The sequence below is a fragment of the Mchenga conophoros genome, linkage group LG3, assembly GCF_057382185.1.
Source record: "Mchenga conophoros isolate Kocher_MC1m ecotype Shallow Benthic linkage group LG3, M_conophoros_male_GT1.1, whole genome shotgun sequence".
NCBI lineage: Eukaryota > Metazoa > Chordata > Actinopteri > Cichliformes > Cichlidae > Mchenga > Mchenga conophoros.
The window spans coordinates 13,471,749-13,487,988 of NC_140528.1; the positions used below are offsets into that span (position 1 = coordinate 13,471,749).

The 16,240-nt window shown below is 43.3% G+C and overlaps 1 protein-coding gene across 1 annotated transcript in view; it reads right to left on the bottom strand.

Annotated features, from left to right (window-relative positions):
• The window catches only part of LOC146577325 (NACHT, LRR and PYD domains-containing protein 12-like), a 39,089-nt gene extending 26,769 nt beyond the window's left edge, over positions 1-12,320 (bottom strand). The window contains exons 1-8 of the mRNA XM_085253223.1: positions 12,257-12,320; positions 11,141-11,266; positions 10,958-11,056; positions 10,775-10,888; positions 8,633-8,711; positions 6,442-6,646; positions 4,490-6,290; positions 1,485-1,658 (exon numbers count right to left, since the gene is read on the bottom strand). Coding sequence (XP_085109349.1) covers positions 1,485-1,658; positions 4,490-6,290; positions 6,442-6,646; positions 8,633-8,711; positions 10,775-10,888; positions 10,958-11,056; positions 11,141-11,229 — 2,561 coding nt within the window. The 5' untranslated portion in view covers positions 11,230-11,266; positions 12,257-12,320. The remainder of the gene's footprint in view (positions 1-1,484; positions 1,659-4,489; positions 6,291-6,441; positions 6,647-8,632; positions 8,712-10,774; positions 10,889-10,957; positions 11,057-11,140; positions 11,267-12,256) is intronic.
• Positions 12,321-16,240: the final 3,920 nt, after the last annotated feature.

The following is a 16,240-nucleotide window of genomic DNA, read 5'->3' on the forward strand; positions in this document are numbered from 1 at the left end:
TTCCCTCAGTTGCTCCGTCTGTCCTGCTCACATCTCCAATGGTTGTACACGTTGTCATTAACGTGGCTTCACCTCATCATCAGCCACTTTGCTCGCTATAACACCATTGTCGGCACATAAGGACGCTGTCATAGCCTGTCAGCGACGTTGATTAGCTGCGTATATACGAATGTGAATCGCATCATTGGCTGGACTATGGGATAAGGTGGCATCGTTCTAATCCCATATGGGAGCAGCCAGTCACTGACTAACACTGCAAAACAGAATTGTTAAAGATTTAATTTTAATTTCAATTGAGATTTGATTTTTTTTTTTTGTGTGCAACACAGATTTTCTGTGTGCAGAGACGTGCCAGCAGCGCGCAGTTGCACGACCGCAGCTTAGAGGGAACATTGGGCACCACCACAGTTCACTTCAACAAAACTTTACTTCAGATTTGTTTTCATGTTTTGATCCAGTGATGAGAGCCGTTTCCCCCATGTCCAGTCCTTGTACTAAGCTAGGCTAAACACGTCCAGTGCCTGTCTCTGTGCAGCTTTTAATCTGATGTTAATAAGGTAGAAATGGAGGAAGAAGAAAATGACTTCATCAATCAACATGCAGCTACCAACCCAAATGGTGAGGTGGTGGTTAGTTATTACTGTGGTTTATGATCCCCTACATTATCCTACATTCAAATATATTCTCCAGCTACAATAGTGTTTGTGTTCCTAAAAGGATTTCATGAACGTGTTATTGTTCATGTCACATCTGTATGAAACAAAGAGGAAGTGAGGTTTATCCTTCATGATCACAAACTGTTCCAGCATGTAAACCTGAGATCTGTGTGGAGCAGCTGACCTGCACAATGTGCTCAACACAAACATTATTTACCATCAGTTACTGTGTGACTGAACCACGTGGGTGTATGAAACATCGCTTTTAGTTTTAATAGCACATGGCAACATTCAGACGTGAATCTATACAGTAACACTTTGATTTGTTACAGTGAGGAGACTGTTGAAGGAACGATGAGGGGAAACTGTAACAGCAGCAACAGAAACCAGGAGACAAAGCTGAGGTCTGGGTTCCTCTATGCTACACACAGCCTCCTGCTCCTGGACTTTAGAAAACACATAAATGTCTCCAAGTACACTTACTTCAGAAACTCTATTAAACTCATTACAAGTTTACTTCAGCTTTAAATTACTCACAACATCAGCACACATGAGTAAACAAAGTAACTCACACAGCTACTGTTCAAGTTTAGTCATCTTTAATACAAATATACCTCATTATTATGAATCTCACAGCTAGCTGCTCATTGAACTGAACAATAATTCTGTTTGACCATTAAAACAAAATATGTGACTGTAAAAAAATCTTCAGACAGTAATTAAGAATCTCCTAAGCAATCCAAAGATAAAGAAAAGTTCACCTGCCAATTCTATAAAGCTTGGTTGTTTGTACAATAATATCATTTAATGATATGTTTGGATCCTGACCTGAGAGTTTCCAGTGTACAATGTGGACTCTGCAGTGCAGCAGACAGAAGCTTCACCCCTGAATCCCGCAGGTCATTGTTACTCAGGTCCAGCTCTTTCAGACTAGAGGACTGGGAGTTGAGAACTGAGGACAGAGCATCACAGCTTCTCTCTGAGAGGTTACAGCCACTCAGTCTGGAAGAAAACAAACAAACAATTAAATCAGTCAAATGAAACATTTTTAATGCCAGCATGCAATACAATTATTGGTTAACTAAATAGCTTCATTAAAACACAACTCTTCTTCTATAGCAGCACTTACTCCTTGTAAGCTCCACCTGCTCCACCTTCTGAGTCAGAAGACATGAAAACAAACTGTAAATCTAGTAGAAACATGATTGGAAATCTTCTCAGATCCATTTGTACATTTAGATCCTGATCCTGAAATATAGCAGCACGGACATTCACAGCAGCAAAGGGTTCTTGCTGATCTGAGCTGGCTTGGCCCTGGCTTATTGAAGATTAAAGAAAGCGGAACCAGCTGTTCAAACCCCCACAAGGCTGCCCGCTGTGACTGAAACAATGGGACGGGTCGTAACTTCTCAAAATGGGCTCATTGAACGCAGCACGGATAAGATCTTGAAGAAGCTCATGGCGGTCGTGAGTTCTCAGACTTTGTTCTTTGAGCGCAAAACCGATAACCTCTCGGAGAAGCTCGTGGTTCTCCAACGGGAGATTGAGAGACGAGTGACGGACTGTTAGATCAGCTGTGAAATTGACATGCAGTTGTTCGCACCAAAGAAAACCACCATCATCTCATGCGGCTAACATACCGGCGCCAGCTGTGGTCTCAAGGCTGGAGCTGAACAAATCTCACCCTGATAACAGACGGTGTTTAGACTGTTCCTTCCCATCCTAAGCATGCTTATCCCCTCCCGGTGCAGACGGTGGGTCGAGGGGACCAGCGCAAATGCTGCAGGCCCGGGTGCGCTGTCTACACCGGCTGTCTCTCACCTTTTACCCATCCCTGTTGCTTGTCATGTGTTTCTATGGCGCATTAAGAGTTTTCATGTGCTCTGCGCTAAGGTCATTTTTTTTGTCTGTTCTCAAACTGATCTCCCTGTTGGAGCTCAGTTTGGGAGGAGTTCTTTTTTCTCCTCATCTTCATGATGTTGTGCATTTTCTGCTGTTTGGTTCCGGGTCGCTGCTCTAGCAGCTGACCGGCCAGCTACCTAGCCTGACCCGTCTCCCCAATGTGATGTTTGTGTATTGTATGTACGGTTGGAAAGCTCAGTATCCTAATTGCCCCTTGAAAATAAATACAGTGTTCTGAATCTGAAAAGATTACAGAAGACGACTCTGTTCAGTAAATATTACGCTCATACTGTCAAGAAATACCAAAGGTAGGTAAAACTCTGGTTGTTGCAGCCATCCAGTATGACATGCTTTGTACTGTCCTGCTGCAGTTTGTGACACCTGGTTGATGAGTTGTGAAGGATGATGAAACAAACACTTCACTCAATGTTTGTCTTCTAAACTGGATGTAATTTGGGCAGCCGAGAGTTTTTCTTAATCTATCCCAGCTGCAAATAGGAACACAACAAATAAATAACTTTACCCACTTGGATCCTTATCATTCAAGATTGTGAAAAGATTCTCTACTCGGAGAATACTGGTGATTTTAGATGAGAGAGATGGAAGATGATGAAGGGGAAGAGTTTTCACAACTTGAGGCCTTTTGTCTTCACTGTATAGGACAAAGAAGACAGGAAGGGAGGGAGAAGTGAGGAGAATAACACACAGGAAATGGTCTTGGGCAGACTCAAACCAGGCCCTGGAGTCACGACTCTAACCTTCAGTGCATGGGTCACCTGCTCAGCCAGGTAAGCTAGTCAGCAGTGTGTGAGTTAATTTGAAGACAATGATGACTATAAGTCAGGTAAAAAAAATACTATCATCAACCAACAAGGGGAAAACAGTGAGCTTGAATGACCAAGCTTTGACCAAGGGTGGCTCACTCCTCGGTCTTCTTGCACAAGGAGTGAACCACCCTGCATGGCTATCAATGTGGTGCAACCAAGGCCATCATACAGTACAGGCCATCCAAGCTGATTTTAACTTTTCGTCCCAGATACCACCTTAGAAATCATCTAGATTAGGATATGTTGGCTGTTCTAGATCCAATCACAACAAACAGAGCTGTTGTGTGTCCAAGGTGAACAGGAAGAATATATACATGCATAAAGTCAATAAAGTCAGAAGGTTTGCTTTAGACTGTGCTGCAGTTCATCATCAAAGACAAACAGGCACCATGCTGCCAACAAATGGCATCAAGTCTGACTTTTTTTGTTCTTTTTTTTAAATCAAGATTAAATTTTATAGCAACCACAGCAGAGATGACCAGGGAAGGTGTGCTTGAGGGGATATAGCTACAACAGCTGGTTTCAGACTGAAGATGAACTGAGGTGCTGCACCCAAGTCTGCAGGTTCAGGGAGGGACAAACATCTGCTGCAACCAGATTGGAGTGAGAGGAGAGAGCAGGCCAACAACAACAAAGAAACAACAAACACACTGTGGAAGACCGAAGCAGAGTTTAGTTTAAAGTGGAACTAAGGATGTTTCTCTGGCTGCCAGGATTCACTGAGTAATTCAAATGCTTTCTTTAATGCAGGACCCACCATGCATGTAAACGCAAGTGTTTCACCAACATTTGTGACTAAAAATAGACCTGCAGTAGAAATGTATCTAGGAGCATGCATGTGAATATAAAGTATCACAACATCAGGCACATGCAGCCTAAGTGTTTAAACAAAGACTGATAACATAACAGCAGCAGTGATGATCAGAGTTTATGGTGAATCCAGCGTCTCGAGTTCACAGAGTTCTGGAGGCATCAAAGAGGTCACAGTTGTATTGGAGAAATCCCAAAACTTTACAAATTCATACAAAGACAGAAAACCTGGTGAAATAAATTACTGACACAGTTGGATGTTAAAAGTAAAGACATGAGTACAAATGTACTCACATAGCTTTGTTGGAGGCTTTGACCACTGGCAGCAGCCTCAGAAGAGCCTCCTCTGAAGCAGAGTATTTCTTCAGGTCAAACACATCCAGATCTTCTTCTGATGACAGTAAGATGAAGACCAGAGCTGACCACTGAGCAGGAGACAGTTTATCTGTGGAGAGACTTCCTGATCTCAGGGACTGTTGGATCTCCTCCACTAGAGAACGATCATTCAGTTCATTCAGACAGTGGAACAGATTGATGCTTTTCTCTGCAGACAGATTCTCACTGAGCTTCTCCTTGATGTACTGAACTGTTTCCTGATTGGTCTGTGAGCTACTTCCTGTCTGTGTCAGCAGGCCTCGTAGGAGAGTCTGATTGGTCTGCAGTGAAAGACCCAGGAGGAAGCGGAGGAACAAGTCCAGGTGTCCATTTGGACTCTGTAAGGCCTTGTTCACAGCACTCTGGTGGAGAGATTGTAGGTTTGGTTTGTTAAATAATTTAGATTTCTTGGAGGTTGTTTGTTGTTGTTCCAGCAGATTGAGTCCAGAGTTGATGAAGGTCAGATGGACATGAAGAGCACCCAGAAACTCCTGAACACTCAGATGGATGAAGCAGAACACCTTGTCCTGGTACAGTCCTCTCTCCTCTTTAAAGATCTGTGTGAACACTCCTGAGTACACTGAGGCTGCTCTGATATCGATGCCACACTCTGTCAGGTCTGATTCATAGAAGATCAGGTTTCCTTTCTGCAGCTGATCAAAAGCCAGTTTTCCCAGAGACTCCATCATCTTCCTGCTCTCTGGACTCCAGTGTGGATCTGTCTCAGCTCCTCCATCATACTTGACCTTCTTCACTTTGGCCTGAACCACCAGGAAGTGGATGTACATCTCAGTCAGGGTCTTGGGCAGCTGTCCTCCCTCTCTGGTTTCCAGCACATCCTCCAGAACTGTAGCAGTGATCCAGCAGAAGACTGGGATGTGACACATGATGTGGAGGCTTCGTGATGTCTTGATGTGGGAGATGATCCTGCTTCCCTGATCCTCATCACTGAATCTCTTCCTGAAGTACTCCTCCTTCTGTGGGTCAGTGAACCCTCTGACCTCTGTCACCATGCCAACACAGTCAGGAGGGATCTGATTGGCTGCTGCAGGTCGTGTGGTTATCCAGAGGCGAGCAGAGGGAAGCAGTTTCCCCCTGATGAGGTTTATCAGCAGCACATCCACTGAGGTGGACTTTCTAGGGTCAGTTAGGATTGTAGTTTTGTGGAAGTCCAGAGGAGGTCGACACTCATCCAGACCATCAAAGATGAACACAACCTGGAAGTCTTCAAAGCTGCAGATTCCTGCTTCTTTGGTTTCAGTAAAGAAGTGATGAACAAGTCCCACCAAGCTGAACTTTTCCTCGTTCAGCACATTCAGCTCTCTGAAAGTGAATGGAAATATGAACTGGATGTCCTGGTTGGCTTTGTCTTCAGCCCAGTCCAGGCTGTATTTCTGTGTTAAGACTGTTTTCCCAATGCCAGCCACTCCCTTTGTCAGCACTGTTCTGATTGGTTCATCTCTGCCAGGTGAGGCTTTAAAGATGTCTTCTTGTCTGATGGTTGTTTCTGGTCTGTCTGGTTTCCTGGATGCTGTTTCAATCTGTCTGACCTCATGTTCATCATTGACCTCTGCAGTCCCTCCCTCTGTGATGTAGAGCTCTGTGTAGATCTGATTCAGGAGGGTTGGGTTTCCTGCTTTAGCGATGCCCTCAAACACACACTGGAACTTCTTCTTCAGGGTGGATTTAAGGTTACGATGACAAACAGCAGCTGGAAGTTCTGAATAATAATAATAAAAATACAACTTTAACAATCACATTTTACAAAATGCTGATGACAATTTCTGACCCACTGAGAAATGACTGAACACACTGGTGCCACAAGTCTCTCATTTATCCAGCAGCTTAAATCTTTAGATAAATCCTCTTACGTCTCTGCAGACGGTCAGCCAGCTCCTCCTGCTTCATTCTCCTCAGGAAGTCCACTGTGATCTTCACAAATGCCTCTCTGCTGTTTCTCCTCTGCTCATCATCCTCCCTCTGAAACTCCAACCACTGGGGCTTATTTGGATTCAGAGCCTTCTGGATCTTCTTCAGCTCGTTCTTCACAAAAGTGATGATGTTGTCCTCCAGCAGCTGGAACAGAATACTTTATGAATGACCCACCACTCTGAACTTTAGTCCACACAACATCCACTTCTTTACCATCAAGGGGCATATCATCCACGAACTCTTTACCAATTATAGGTTTGACTTTATCTGATTAACTGAGACTTTGTCCACAACTCCATGATCCCAAAGCGTTGATTCTGTCGATATGAATGCAGCGATTTCAGTGGGAGAAACATTTCACTGGTGTTCAGAGCTGAACTACCAACAGGTTGATGATCAAAGCCAGAAACTTGGAGATGTTTCAGGTGACTGAGTTGATCGTAGAGACAACTGGTCTTAAAGGTTCACTCTGTTTACACATACAGATCAGTATTTAAGGTTTGACTCTCATCATCCACTGGAGCACAAACTGGGCGTCATCAGGACGCAACAACACAGAACAAACACCATCCCCACAGACACAGCAGCCAGCGAAGCAGAAGAACTTCACATCAAGAAGGTCCTGAGTAAATGTGAACGCTGGTTTGAGGGCGGAGTCAAGGAGGCCATTTATGTGAAAAGGAAAGACCATCTCTGAATGGAGGAGGGGCCTAAGGGTACAACTGTCACCATCTTACATGCTGTGATTGCAGCCATTCCCCAGCTCTCTGTGAACTGGACTCATGACCATTGATCAACAACCATTGATCAATGGTCCTGACAATATGCGTACCAATGATCAATGAACTGACCTCCCAGCCCATTGTTCCTTCAGTGGGCTGGTTTCAGTCATACAAATGTCCTGTTTATGAGATTGAAACCTGCAGTCAGCTGAGACTGAAGAAGTCACCTGATGATGATGAAACGTTTCTCCCACTGAAAACATCCAGATGAACAGAATCAAGCTTTTTGGGATTTACGTACCTGGATGATTGAGCATCAAGACACAACTCTGTGACTTTTCTCAGATGAATAAATCCTCTCCTCCAGCTTTGTTTACATCTACCAGCCCTGTGGCGCTGCCCAGGGACAATAATCTATGTGAGAGGTGGAAAGTCATACAGGTGTCTGCTCCTGCCTTCAGTTATTTTATCTACTGTGTGTCAACTGGCTGAACCTCCTCCAACTGTCTACTGTCTCCCTAAACTCAACAATGACTTAGTGATCTATCCATTCTCTGACCAAAGACATCCTGCTGCAGGAGGTTAACATAGCAGCCAATGATGATCCCACTCACTGTGAACAACACATTTGGACCTGATTTGCTGCTCTGGTTTACACGTGAACTTCCACTGCTGCTGTCACCAACTTGAGAGGCTCTACAGAAAAACTGGACTTGTCCATAAAAATCATAAACTACATTATAAGGACAGCATTGCTCAATCAACTCTAATTACTACTGACATGTTATCTCTTCTAACTAAGGTACAGACACTCAAACTTGCTGCTTTCAGTGAGAAGTCAAATGTCTGAATATGAGCTGGAAGCTGCTGAGAGTCCTCCTCCTTCCCGTGGGGTTTACTTTCTCTACTACTTTCACTATAAACACGCCCCTTTCATGCACCTGCAGAGGGCCACCAGCAGATGGAGCTGTCTTAAACAAATCCACTTGGATAGTTAGCTGTAGATGACTTTATCAGTATGATTGTAGGACTTTGAGTTATTCTTTAGATTTATTTCAACTCTTATATTGTGCACAAGTGTTGAGCGACCCATAATTTCTCTGTACTTTTCATAAGAGCAGCCAGACTTTCAGCTAGGTTTTCTTTTTTAAGAGCTCAAAGTTATTGAAGAAACAGTTATTCAGCTTCATTCCCACTGATCTCGACTACAAACTGTTTCACTTTGGTTTTTGTTTAAAGCCTCGATGTTTAAAACGTTTCCCTGTGATCACATTTGCACCGTCTGATTTCAAAGTTTGTTTCTTTTGGTCGTTTAGTCCACAGAGTCCTTGGTGTTCTGAAAGGGACCTATAAATAAATGCATTATTATTAATATTAATAATAAAGTAGTTGTTGTACATGTACAGACCATAAATATGGAGTCCAGCTGTGTTTGATGCTGCTGGGCAGACTGACCACTGGGAACCTCTGAGCTCTGCTGGTCCACTCTGTGGAAGAACCATGAAGGATTAGATCAACACAGGATAACGATCCAGGAGTTTCTGCTCAAATAACTTCATCTGAATCAAGTCTGTCAAGTTTTAGACTCTCAGATTCTGAAGATATATTTTCTGTTTTCTATGAACTTTCTTTCATCAGTGATGGAAGTGATGATGCTGCAGAAGCTCAGAGGAAACTTTGAGAAAACTGTGATGAACCATCAACTAATGCTCTCAGGAGGCCAAAGGTCCCTGAATGTAACTGTGCAGTAGATTCATCGAGTGTTTGAAACCTGACCACTTCCACATGTTTTCATTCTAACAGAAGAAGTCCTTTTCTCATTGCTTTGATTTGAGTTTTGAGTTTTCTGAGTCTCGTATTTGGAGTCGAGTCTAATCAAGGATCTGACAGAAGAACATTAAAAAGGATTTACCAGTGCTGTCAAAATTAACATGTAGGGTTAGGGGTTCATCTGTTATCATGATTAACATGATAAAAACCTTTAACACGACACATCTGGAGAGCAGAACGACTCAAAATCCCTGAAATGTTTCAAAAAAATAACAACGACCAACATGAAGGATTCTGCACATCGTGACAGAAGGAATTTTCTTGTCACCGAAGCACTTCCAGCTTAAAATATCACAACAATGCAAAGCACTGATGACACAACTGCCAAGTGGACAAACTGCAGACCTGTTAGTGTTGTTAATAACATAGTTTTGGTTCCTCGTGTCAAAGACTTGAAGAAGAGTGACAGAGAGTGTTAGACTGCTGCAGGATCAGTGCCACCTCCACAGACCTGTGAAGAAAATGATGGTTTGACAGATGGGCTCAGATTCAGGATCAGCTGAGGAGTTTGTGGCTGACAGAATCCTGCAGGTACAGAGCAGAGCCCATCATTAGCATGCAGGACTGTCCCTGGGGGGGTCGGCTCATTCAGGAGGTTAATCAATGTTTACATGTTCAATAAACATGTTAAGTGTGTAAATTTGCCCTTTTCTCTCGAGTCTGTTTGCTCATGAAATGAACTTTGATTCGTTTACATTAAAAATGATGTTTAATGGTGATTAATCCAAATTAATCCACAGTAACCCTGTGATGAGTCTGATTAAACATTTTCATTAACAGCAGTAACATAGATTATATATTATTATATATTAGTGCACACTTAGCTTTTAGTATATATGTTTGTTACAAAGTTGTATTTACAGCAGAGAAGCTGAGTTAAAGACTGAAAACTATTCAAAGTCTCTTTGAATTGAAGCGTTTAACATTCTTTGTGTTTATTCTGCATTGACTTCATTATATGGTGTAAACGTCTGTTACAGGCTTAAATATAAAGTTGGAAAAATGTAACTGCAGCTATTGATCAAGTAATTGTGATTAATCAGGATTAATGACAGAAGATTGTGTCATTAATTAGTCATGTTTTAATCTACTGACAGCACTAGTGTTCACTCTGGTGCCTCCAACTGTTTTACGCCCTTTCAACACCTTCGTGGTCAAAAGTGTACACGCACAAAATCTACAATAAAACCCTCACGCAGCAATAGGACAGACACACAATCCATTTATCTCTGTGTCTCAAACACACACACGTGTATTCAAAGCCTCGATTTGTTCATATTTCATCTGTTGTGTTTTTATCTTCAGCGTTTTCAGTGTTGCTGCATTTACACCAAAAATGTTTCCATTGATGAATCAGATTGATTTGAATGTGTTTCATCCATACAAATCCCTCCCTGGTGGTCACATGACTCTATAACATAACAGGAGTCATGTGACAAGAGTTTCATGCTGTAAAATGTCACAATGGTTGAATGTGGTGGAGTAAAAATGTGAGATGTCAACTACTTTTCTTCAATATGAAATGTTTGCAGGGCCTGACAGGAAGTGGACGGACGCTCTGATCACTTCCTGTTTGCTGAAGTGGGTTTTCAGTTGTTTAGAAACCAAAGGCTTGTTTTAAAAGACAGTTTAAATGGGACTGAGGGAACGACGTGTTTGTAGTTTATATCCAACAACATCAAGCAGTTTAATCAAAGAGTTCATGTTGCTAACAGCTCACCTCTCTGCAGCAGACACAGGCTGGACTTTAAAATCAATGAGACGACCTTTAGACCAGTCACTCTGTAAGGACACAGAGCTGGGTGGAGGTCCAGCTTTGAGTCTCTGATGGATCCTGAAAAAGTTATAAATCTTCAGTAAAATTCTCATCACATATCAGCTGATATTATTGGTGTTAGCTTACCTTTTCTCAGCTGACTGTCTTTGCTCAAATCTCTTAATGGCATCTTTGACTGAGTTACTTTCACAGGACACAGAGCTGGGTGGAGGTCCAGGCGGGTTCCTGTGAATAATGATGCAGCAGTGATGTGAGTGCTGAGCTGTGACATGGAGAAGAGTCATGGACAGTTAGAGATGGTCATCTCACCTCTGAGCTTTGGTCTGGCTCTCATGTTCCCCACACAGAGTGCTTTTAGAGGGAGGGACTCCCTCCTCTCTGTCCTCACACTGATCCATGCTGCTCAATTCACATCAGCTCACACACACTTTCTACCTGCAGAGGAAACACAAATCATTCATGTGCACATCAGCTGAAATCCTCCTTTCATCATGTGTGCTGTCCAAATATCAGCTGCTTCTTTCCTGCTTCATCTCAGTGTCAGCTGGATGCAGTCAGACAGCAGTGTGAGGCAGAGGAAGCTGCCATCAGCTGCTCTGCTATCAGTCCACTAGATGGAGCCTGAAGCACACACGATGCATTCACTGACACACACTGATTCACTGTGACTGGAAGCTTCAGTCAGTCCAACACGTGTGAACAACATTTTAAACATTTCAGCTGATCCAGGATTCAAAGAGGATCAGCAGAGTTAAAGCTTCACACTAATTCTTCCTGCTGAGTTTGCAGAGAACTGCACACACACTGATTCACTGCTAATGAGAAGCTTCTTCCATCCAGTAATTCATCATCCATCAGCTCTGCTGCTGCTCTCAGTCCTGGACTCTGATCACACACTAAAAGCAGCTTTTTAACTCGTGTCTGTAAGAACTCTTAGTGTTAGCTTAGTGTTAGCTTAGCTTTAGCTTAGTGTTAGCTTAGCGTTAGCTTAGCGTTAGCATGCTGTGTGCTAGCTCAGCGTCAGAGCTCTGCAGGTGTCTCGTGTGTAAATATTAATCACAGTGAGAGTAAAGGAGGTAAAGGGCTGTGACGTCATCACGTACGCTGCGTCCTCTGTGGGCTCTGAGTGAACTCAAAGTACAAACTACAAGTACACAAACACGAACGTAGCTCAGAGTGGCGGACACACTCGGCCTCGTTGGTCCAGCTGTGAGTCCGTTACCGTGAACTATGGAGCGGCAGATTTGTGCTGAACTAAGCTGCACACAGCTGATGTTAGCCAGGAAACATTACACACTGACTTTAATGGAGAGACCGGAAATACAAACACACACAGTTTGTTGTGTGAAGAAATCAAACACGAGCTGAACAAACAGTAAAGTTCCTAAAGACAAACTGTTAAAGGAGGAAACAAAGCAAACTTACAGTTTCTTCACACCAACAACAAGCTCTACTCCACACCTGGACACTAAACACGGACACACAGGTGAGCTGCTTCCTGGAAGGAGGCGGGGCTCCACCTGAAACTCAGCACAGGTGGGAGGGGCTCAGCTCTGCGTGTGCTGATGTGTTAACTTTAAAAATATGCCGTCTGACTGCTCAGACTGAGTCAGAGTAAAGTTCACATGCTGACGTGTGGAGACATGAAACCTTGTTGTAGCTGCAGGTGTGAACACACTGATCCCAGATCAGCTCTGCTGTATTTGTAACATGAACATTTCTGCTGCAAAGCTTCAAATGTTCAGCATGTTTCTCTGTTTCCAGTCTATAGATCCAGTCACACTTTCTACCTTCACCTGTGCAGTAAAGACTGAGAGCAGAGCTGAAAGCAAGCGTCCAATCAGTGAGCAGCATCAACACCTGAGCTTCATTCAGACTCTGTTATTGAAGATGTTGTTGGTACAAAGTTCATCTGCTGCTCACATGAATCCATGAAAGATTTATTTCACTGAATGTTTCTTCAAAGCTCATTTCAACCTGTTGAAGTCATGAATGAAAGTGCAGACTGAGAGTGGATCACATGATGTTTGAGGTGTGTCATGTGACATGTTCAGTATTGTCACACATGTCTAGATTGTCCCTGATATCATAACTGCTCAAACACTGATGATTATATTTGAAGAATTATTCCTGATGGCAGCAAAGTTTGAATGGAGCTCTCTGTCTGTGCTGATTTGTCGCCCTCTGGAGGTCAAAGCACAAACTGCATGATGTCACTGTAACCACCACAGTGACAGGAAGTGTTTTTATGACTGAAACACTGAAATGATGCTAACGGCTGTCGTTAGGCTCACTGACAGCAGTGCTGATGTGTTCATGTCAAACACTGGCTCAGGTCAGACTCCTTCATCCTTCTCCAGCGTGAGGCCGCCCTCAGACCCACAGGAGCTCTGACCTTTGACCTCCTGACCCTAACCATTTTAGTCTTGTTGCATCTTTAAATGCAAATCCATCCAAACTGTAGCCGAGCAAAAGAAGCTGGAAGTTGTTCTATGAATGATGTTGTTGAAGGAGCTTGGAAAGAAAAGCGTCTGGACTTCTTTAAGTTGCTTGAAGAGGGACATGGACGTCTTAACGCCCACTCACATCCTGGGACATTTGATCACAGGAAATCACATGATAGCGTGGGGCTAGATCTCACAATGGGTTCACCCAAGACACGAGTAGTTCTTTATGTTTCTCGTGCACGGGAGAGAACTGGACCAATGCCGTTCCTTCGCTTGACCACAGTCGCTCTCGTCCGTTCCCTCGTAACACTGCTCTTTTATTGAGGTTACATGAATATACATAGGTTCATTAACATACACGTGAACAAAGGTACCAGTCTGTATGTTATGTAGGTGTGTGTGTGTGTGTGTGTGTGTGTGTGTGTGTGTGTGTGGAGTCAGAGTGTGACCCCATAAACGACTTCCCTAAACCTGCTGGTCTGGAAGTCCAGCAGTTCATCTAAACAAAAGGCACTTAGACTAAAACAGACATCCTACCACAAAACAATAAGAAGGTAGCACCTCTCCCATGATCCCAGGACGTGGGTGTGAATGCCAGAACACTCTGGAGTCACACAAAGTCTTTAAAGACTACTATCATTACACAATTGGTTCTACACCTCTGAGCATATATGGTTAGATATTCCCCAATAACAATGACAATGATAAAATAAATCCAACAATGGTTTTCAGGGTTTTTATCGTTAACTTCGTTTCCCTGGGTCTTTTCCCGTGTTGTAGTCGTGTGTCTTATTTTGAAAGAAATGTTTACGCGTTACCATAGCGACCAGAGAGCATTAAGGGTGCAGACAGGTGCATCCAACAACATTTTATTTTCCCTTATTTGATTTATGGACCTAACTGTATGAACTGGACTTTGTCTTTAATGCTGCTCCTCTTCATCATTGCTGTGTTGCATTTCCATCATTCTGCTGCTGGATTCACTGCAGGCTTTAACAAACACTCCTTTGGGTCCAGGCCCAGCCACGTGTTTGTAAGCTGCTGTGCTCCTCACAAATAAAGCCTGAAGCAGCTCAGACTGTTAGAAGCAGCACTGAGCCCTGTTACAGTTATAGTGTTAGAGCAGCGGCTGCAGCCTACAGCATTTAAACTAGCTGACAGTAAACACATCAGTCCAGATGTTACCACATTACTTTGTGATGCTGAGAGTTAAAGGAGACTGGCTGATTAAAATCCCATTCCTTACATCACCGTCCTCTGCTCTGACTGCTTTCATTTAATCACAATCAGAATACTTTTTTGATCCCCAGGGGAAATTATTTAGGTTACAGTGCTGCAGCACAAACAGGAACAAAGACACAACACACTAAGTAAGAAATAGCACAATATACACAATATATACATGCATACATATGAGTCACTTATAAGTAACATGTGAGTGCTGGGGTCTATGACAGCAGGCAGGTCTGTATTTATGTCCAGGCTGACATGAACAGCTTGTAGTTCAGGGTTCAACACTCAGGAAAGTGTGTGACCTTCCACACTGACAGAAGATGCTAAACATGACTTTAAACTGTTGTTTGTTAAAGCCTCACAGATCTGAGAGCAGGGCTCAGTGGGTACATGAGCCTTTATACATGAAGGCTTTCTGTTTCCAGGAGAGGAAACATGTGATCCAGCTGTGTTTGGTCACATGGATCTGCTCTGCATGGATCACCTGACTAAAACATGTTGTTATTATTGTTCTTACAGTCTTAAATCGGTACATCAGGTGGGTCACATGACACCCGGGGGTGACAGCAACATCTTTCCTCTTTAGAAAGCTGCTCTCTGTCCCAGGAGCTGTTGTCACAGTAACAGCAGGAACAGGAAGTCACATGCTCTCTGCTCTGTGATTGGCTGCTTCTTATCTCAGCTTCCTGCAGAGGGTGGGGTCTGCTGATAACGCACACCAACAGAAGTGTGACTTTCACTTCCTGTTTATTGCTGTTGTTCTTAAAGCTCTCAGGCGATGCTGCAGCGCCCCCTGCTGACACAAACTCCTCCCTCTGTCTCAGAGGTCACAGGTCAGCCTGCTGCAGAGGGTCTGCCTGTTCATGGACTTCCTGTTACAGAGACGGGTCTCAGCGTCAACACTAGTTTCTGATTGGACGGTGTGGAAAATGTTACGAGTTCAAAATATTGGGGATGGAGACAAGAGAAAAACCACAATAACAACACTGGTCCGGTCGGGTTGAGTCAAACGATGATTTTAATGATCACACACGTGGGAGATGGACACTGATGCAGACAGCCTCAGATCTCAAAATGGTGGAGTATTGCTCAAACTCTTATAGCCTCTGGTGCCTCCACCTTATCATAAAAGCCTAAACATTCACATGCTTTCTCTCACACAGCGCCTAAGCTACGACCTTGGCTCCCTGTTTATCTGCTCCTGCTGAGATGGGGCAGAAAACTCCAGCATGTTCTCTTCTAATCAGACAAATAAGGCGATGACTTTCTGCAAACAGTATTTCTTATAACTCAGCAGTATAATGCATCATAAAACAATATCATTCATTCACAATAAATCAGCAGTTTAATATAATGCACATCAGTTTAACTAATGCAATAGTTATCAGCTTCTTCTAATTCAGGAGAATAATGCAAACTAAAACTACATAATAATTCACAATCTTTAATTAGGGGTATAACATGGCATAAAATAATATTATAATCTAACAAAACCCAGCTTCCTCCAGCCGAGTGATGTGTGGATTCATCACTCTCTGTGGATCAGTGTAAGTCTGTGTGTGGGTCAGCTGCAGGACTTGTTTGACCTTTGACCCTGGCAGACAGAGCTGGTTACTGCTGTGGCACTTGCCACCCCATGCCACCCTTCTAGATCCGCCCCTGCTGATGAAGCCAACAGGTTCGCTTCATTTGCAAAAAGCAGATATGAGTTTCTGAGGCCACAGTCTTC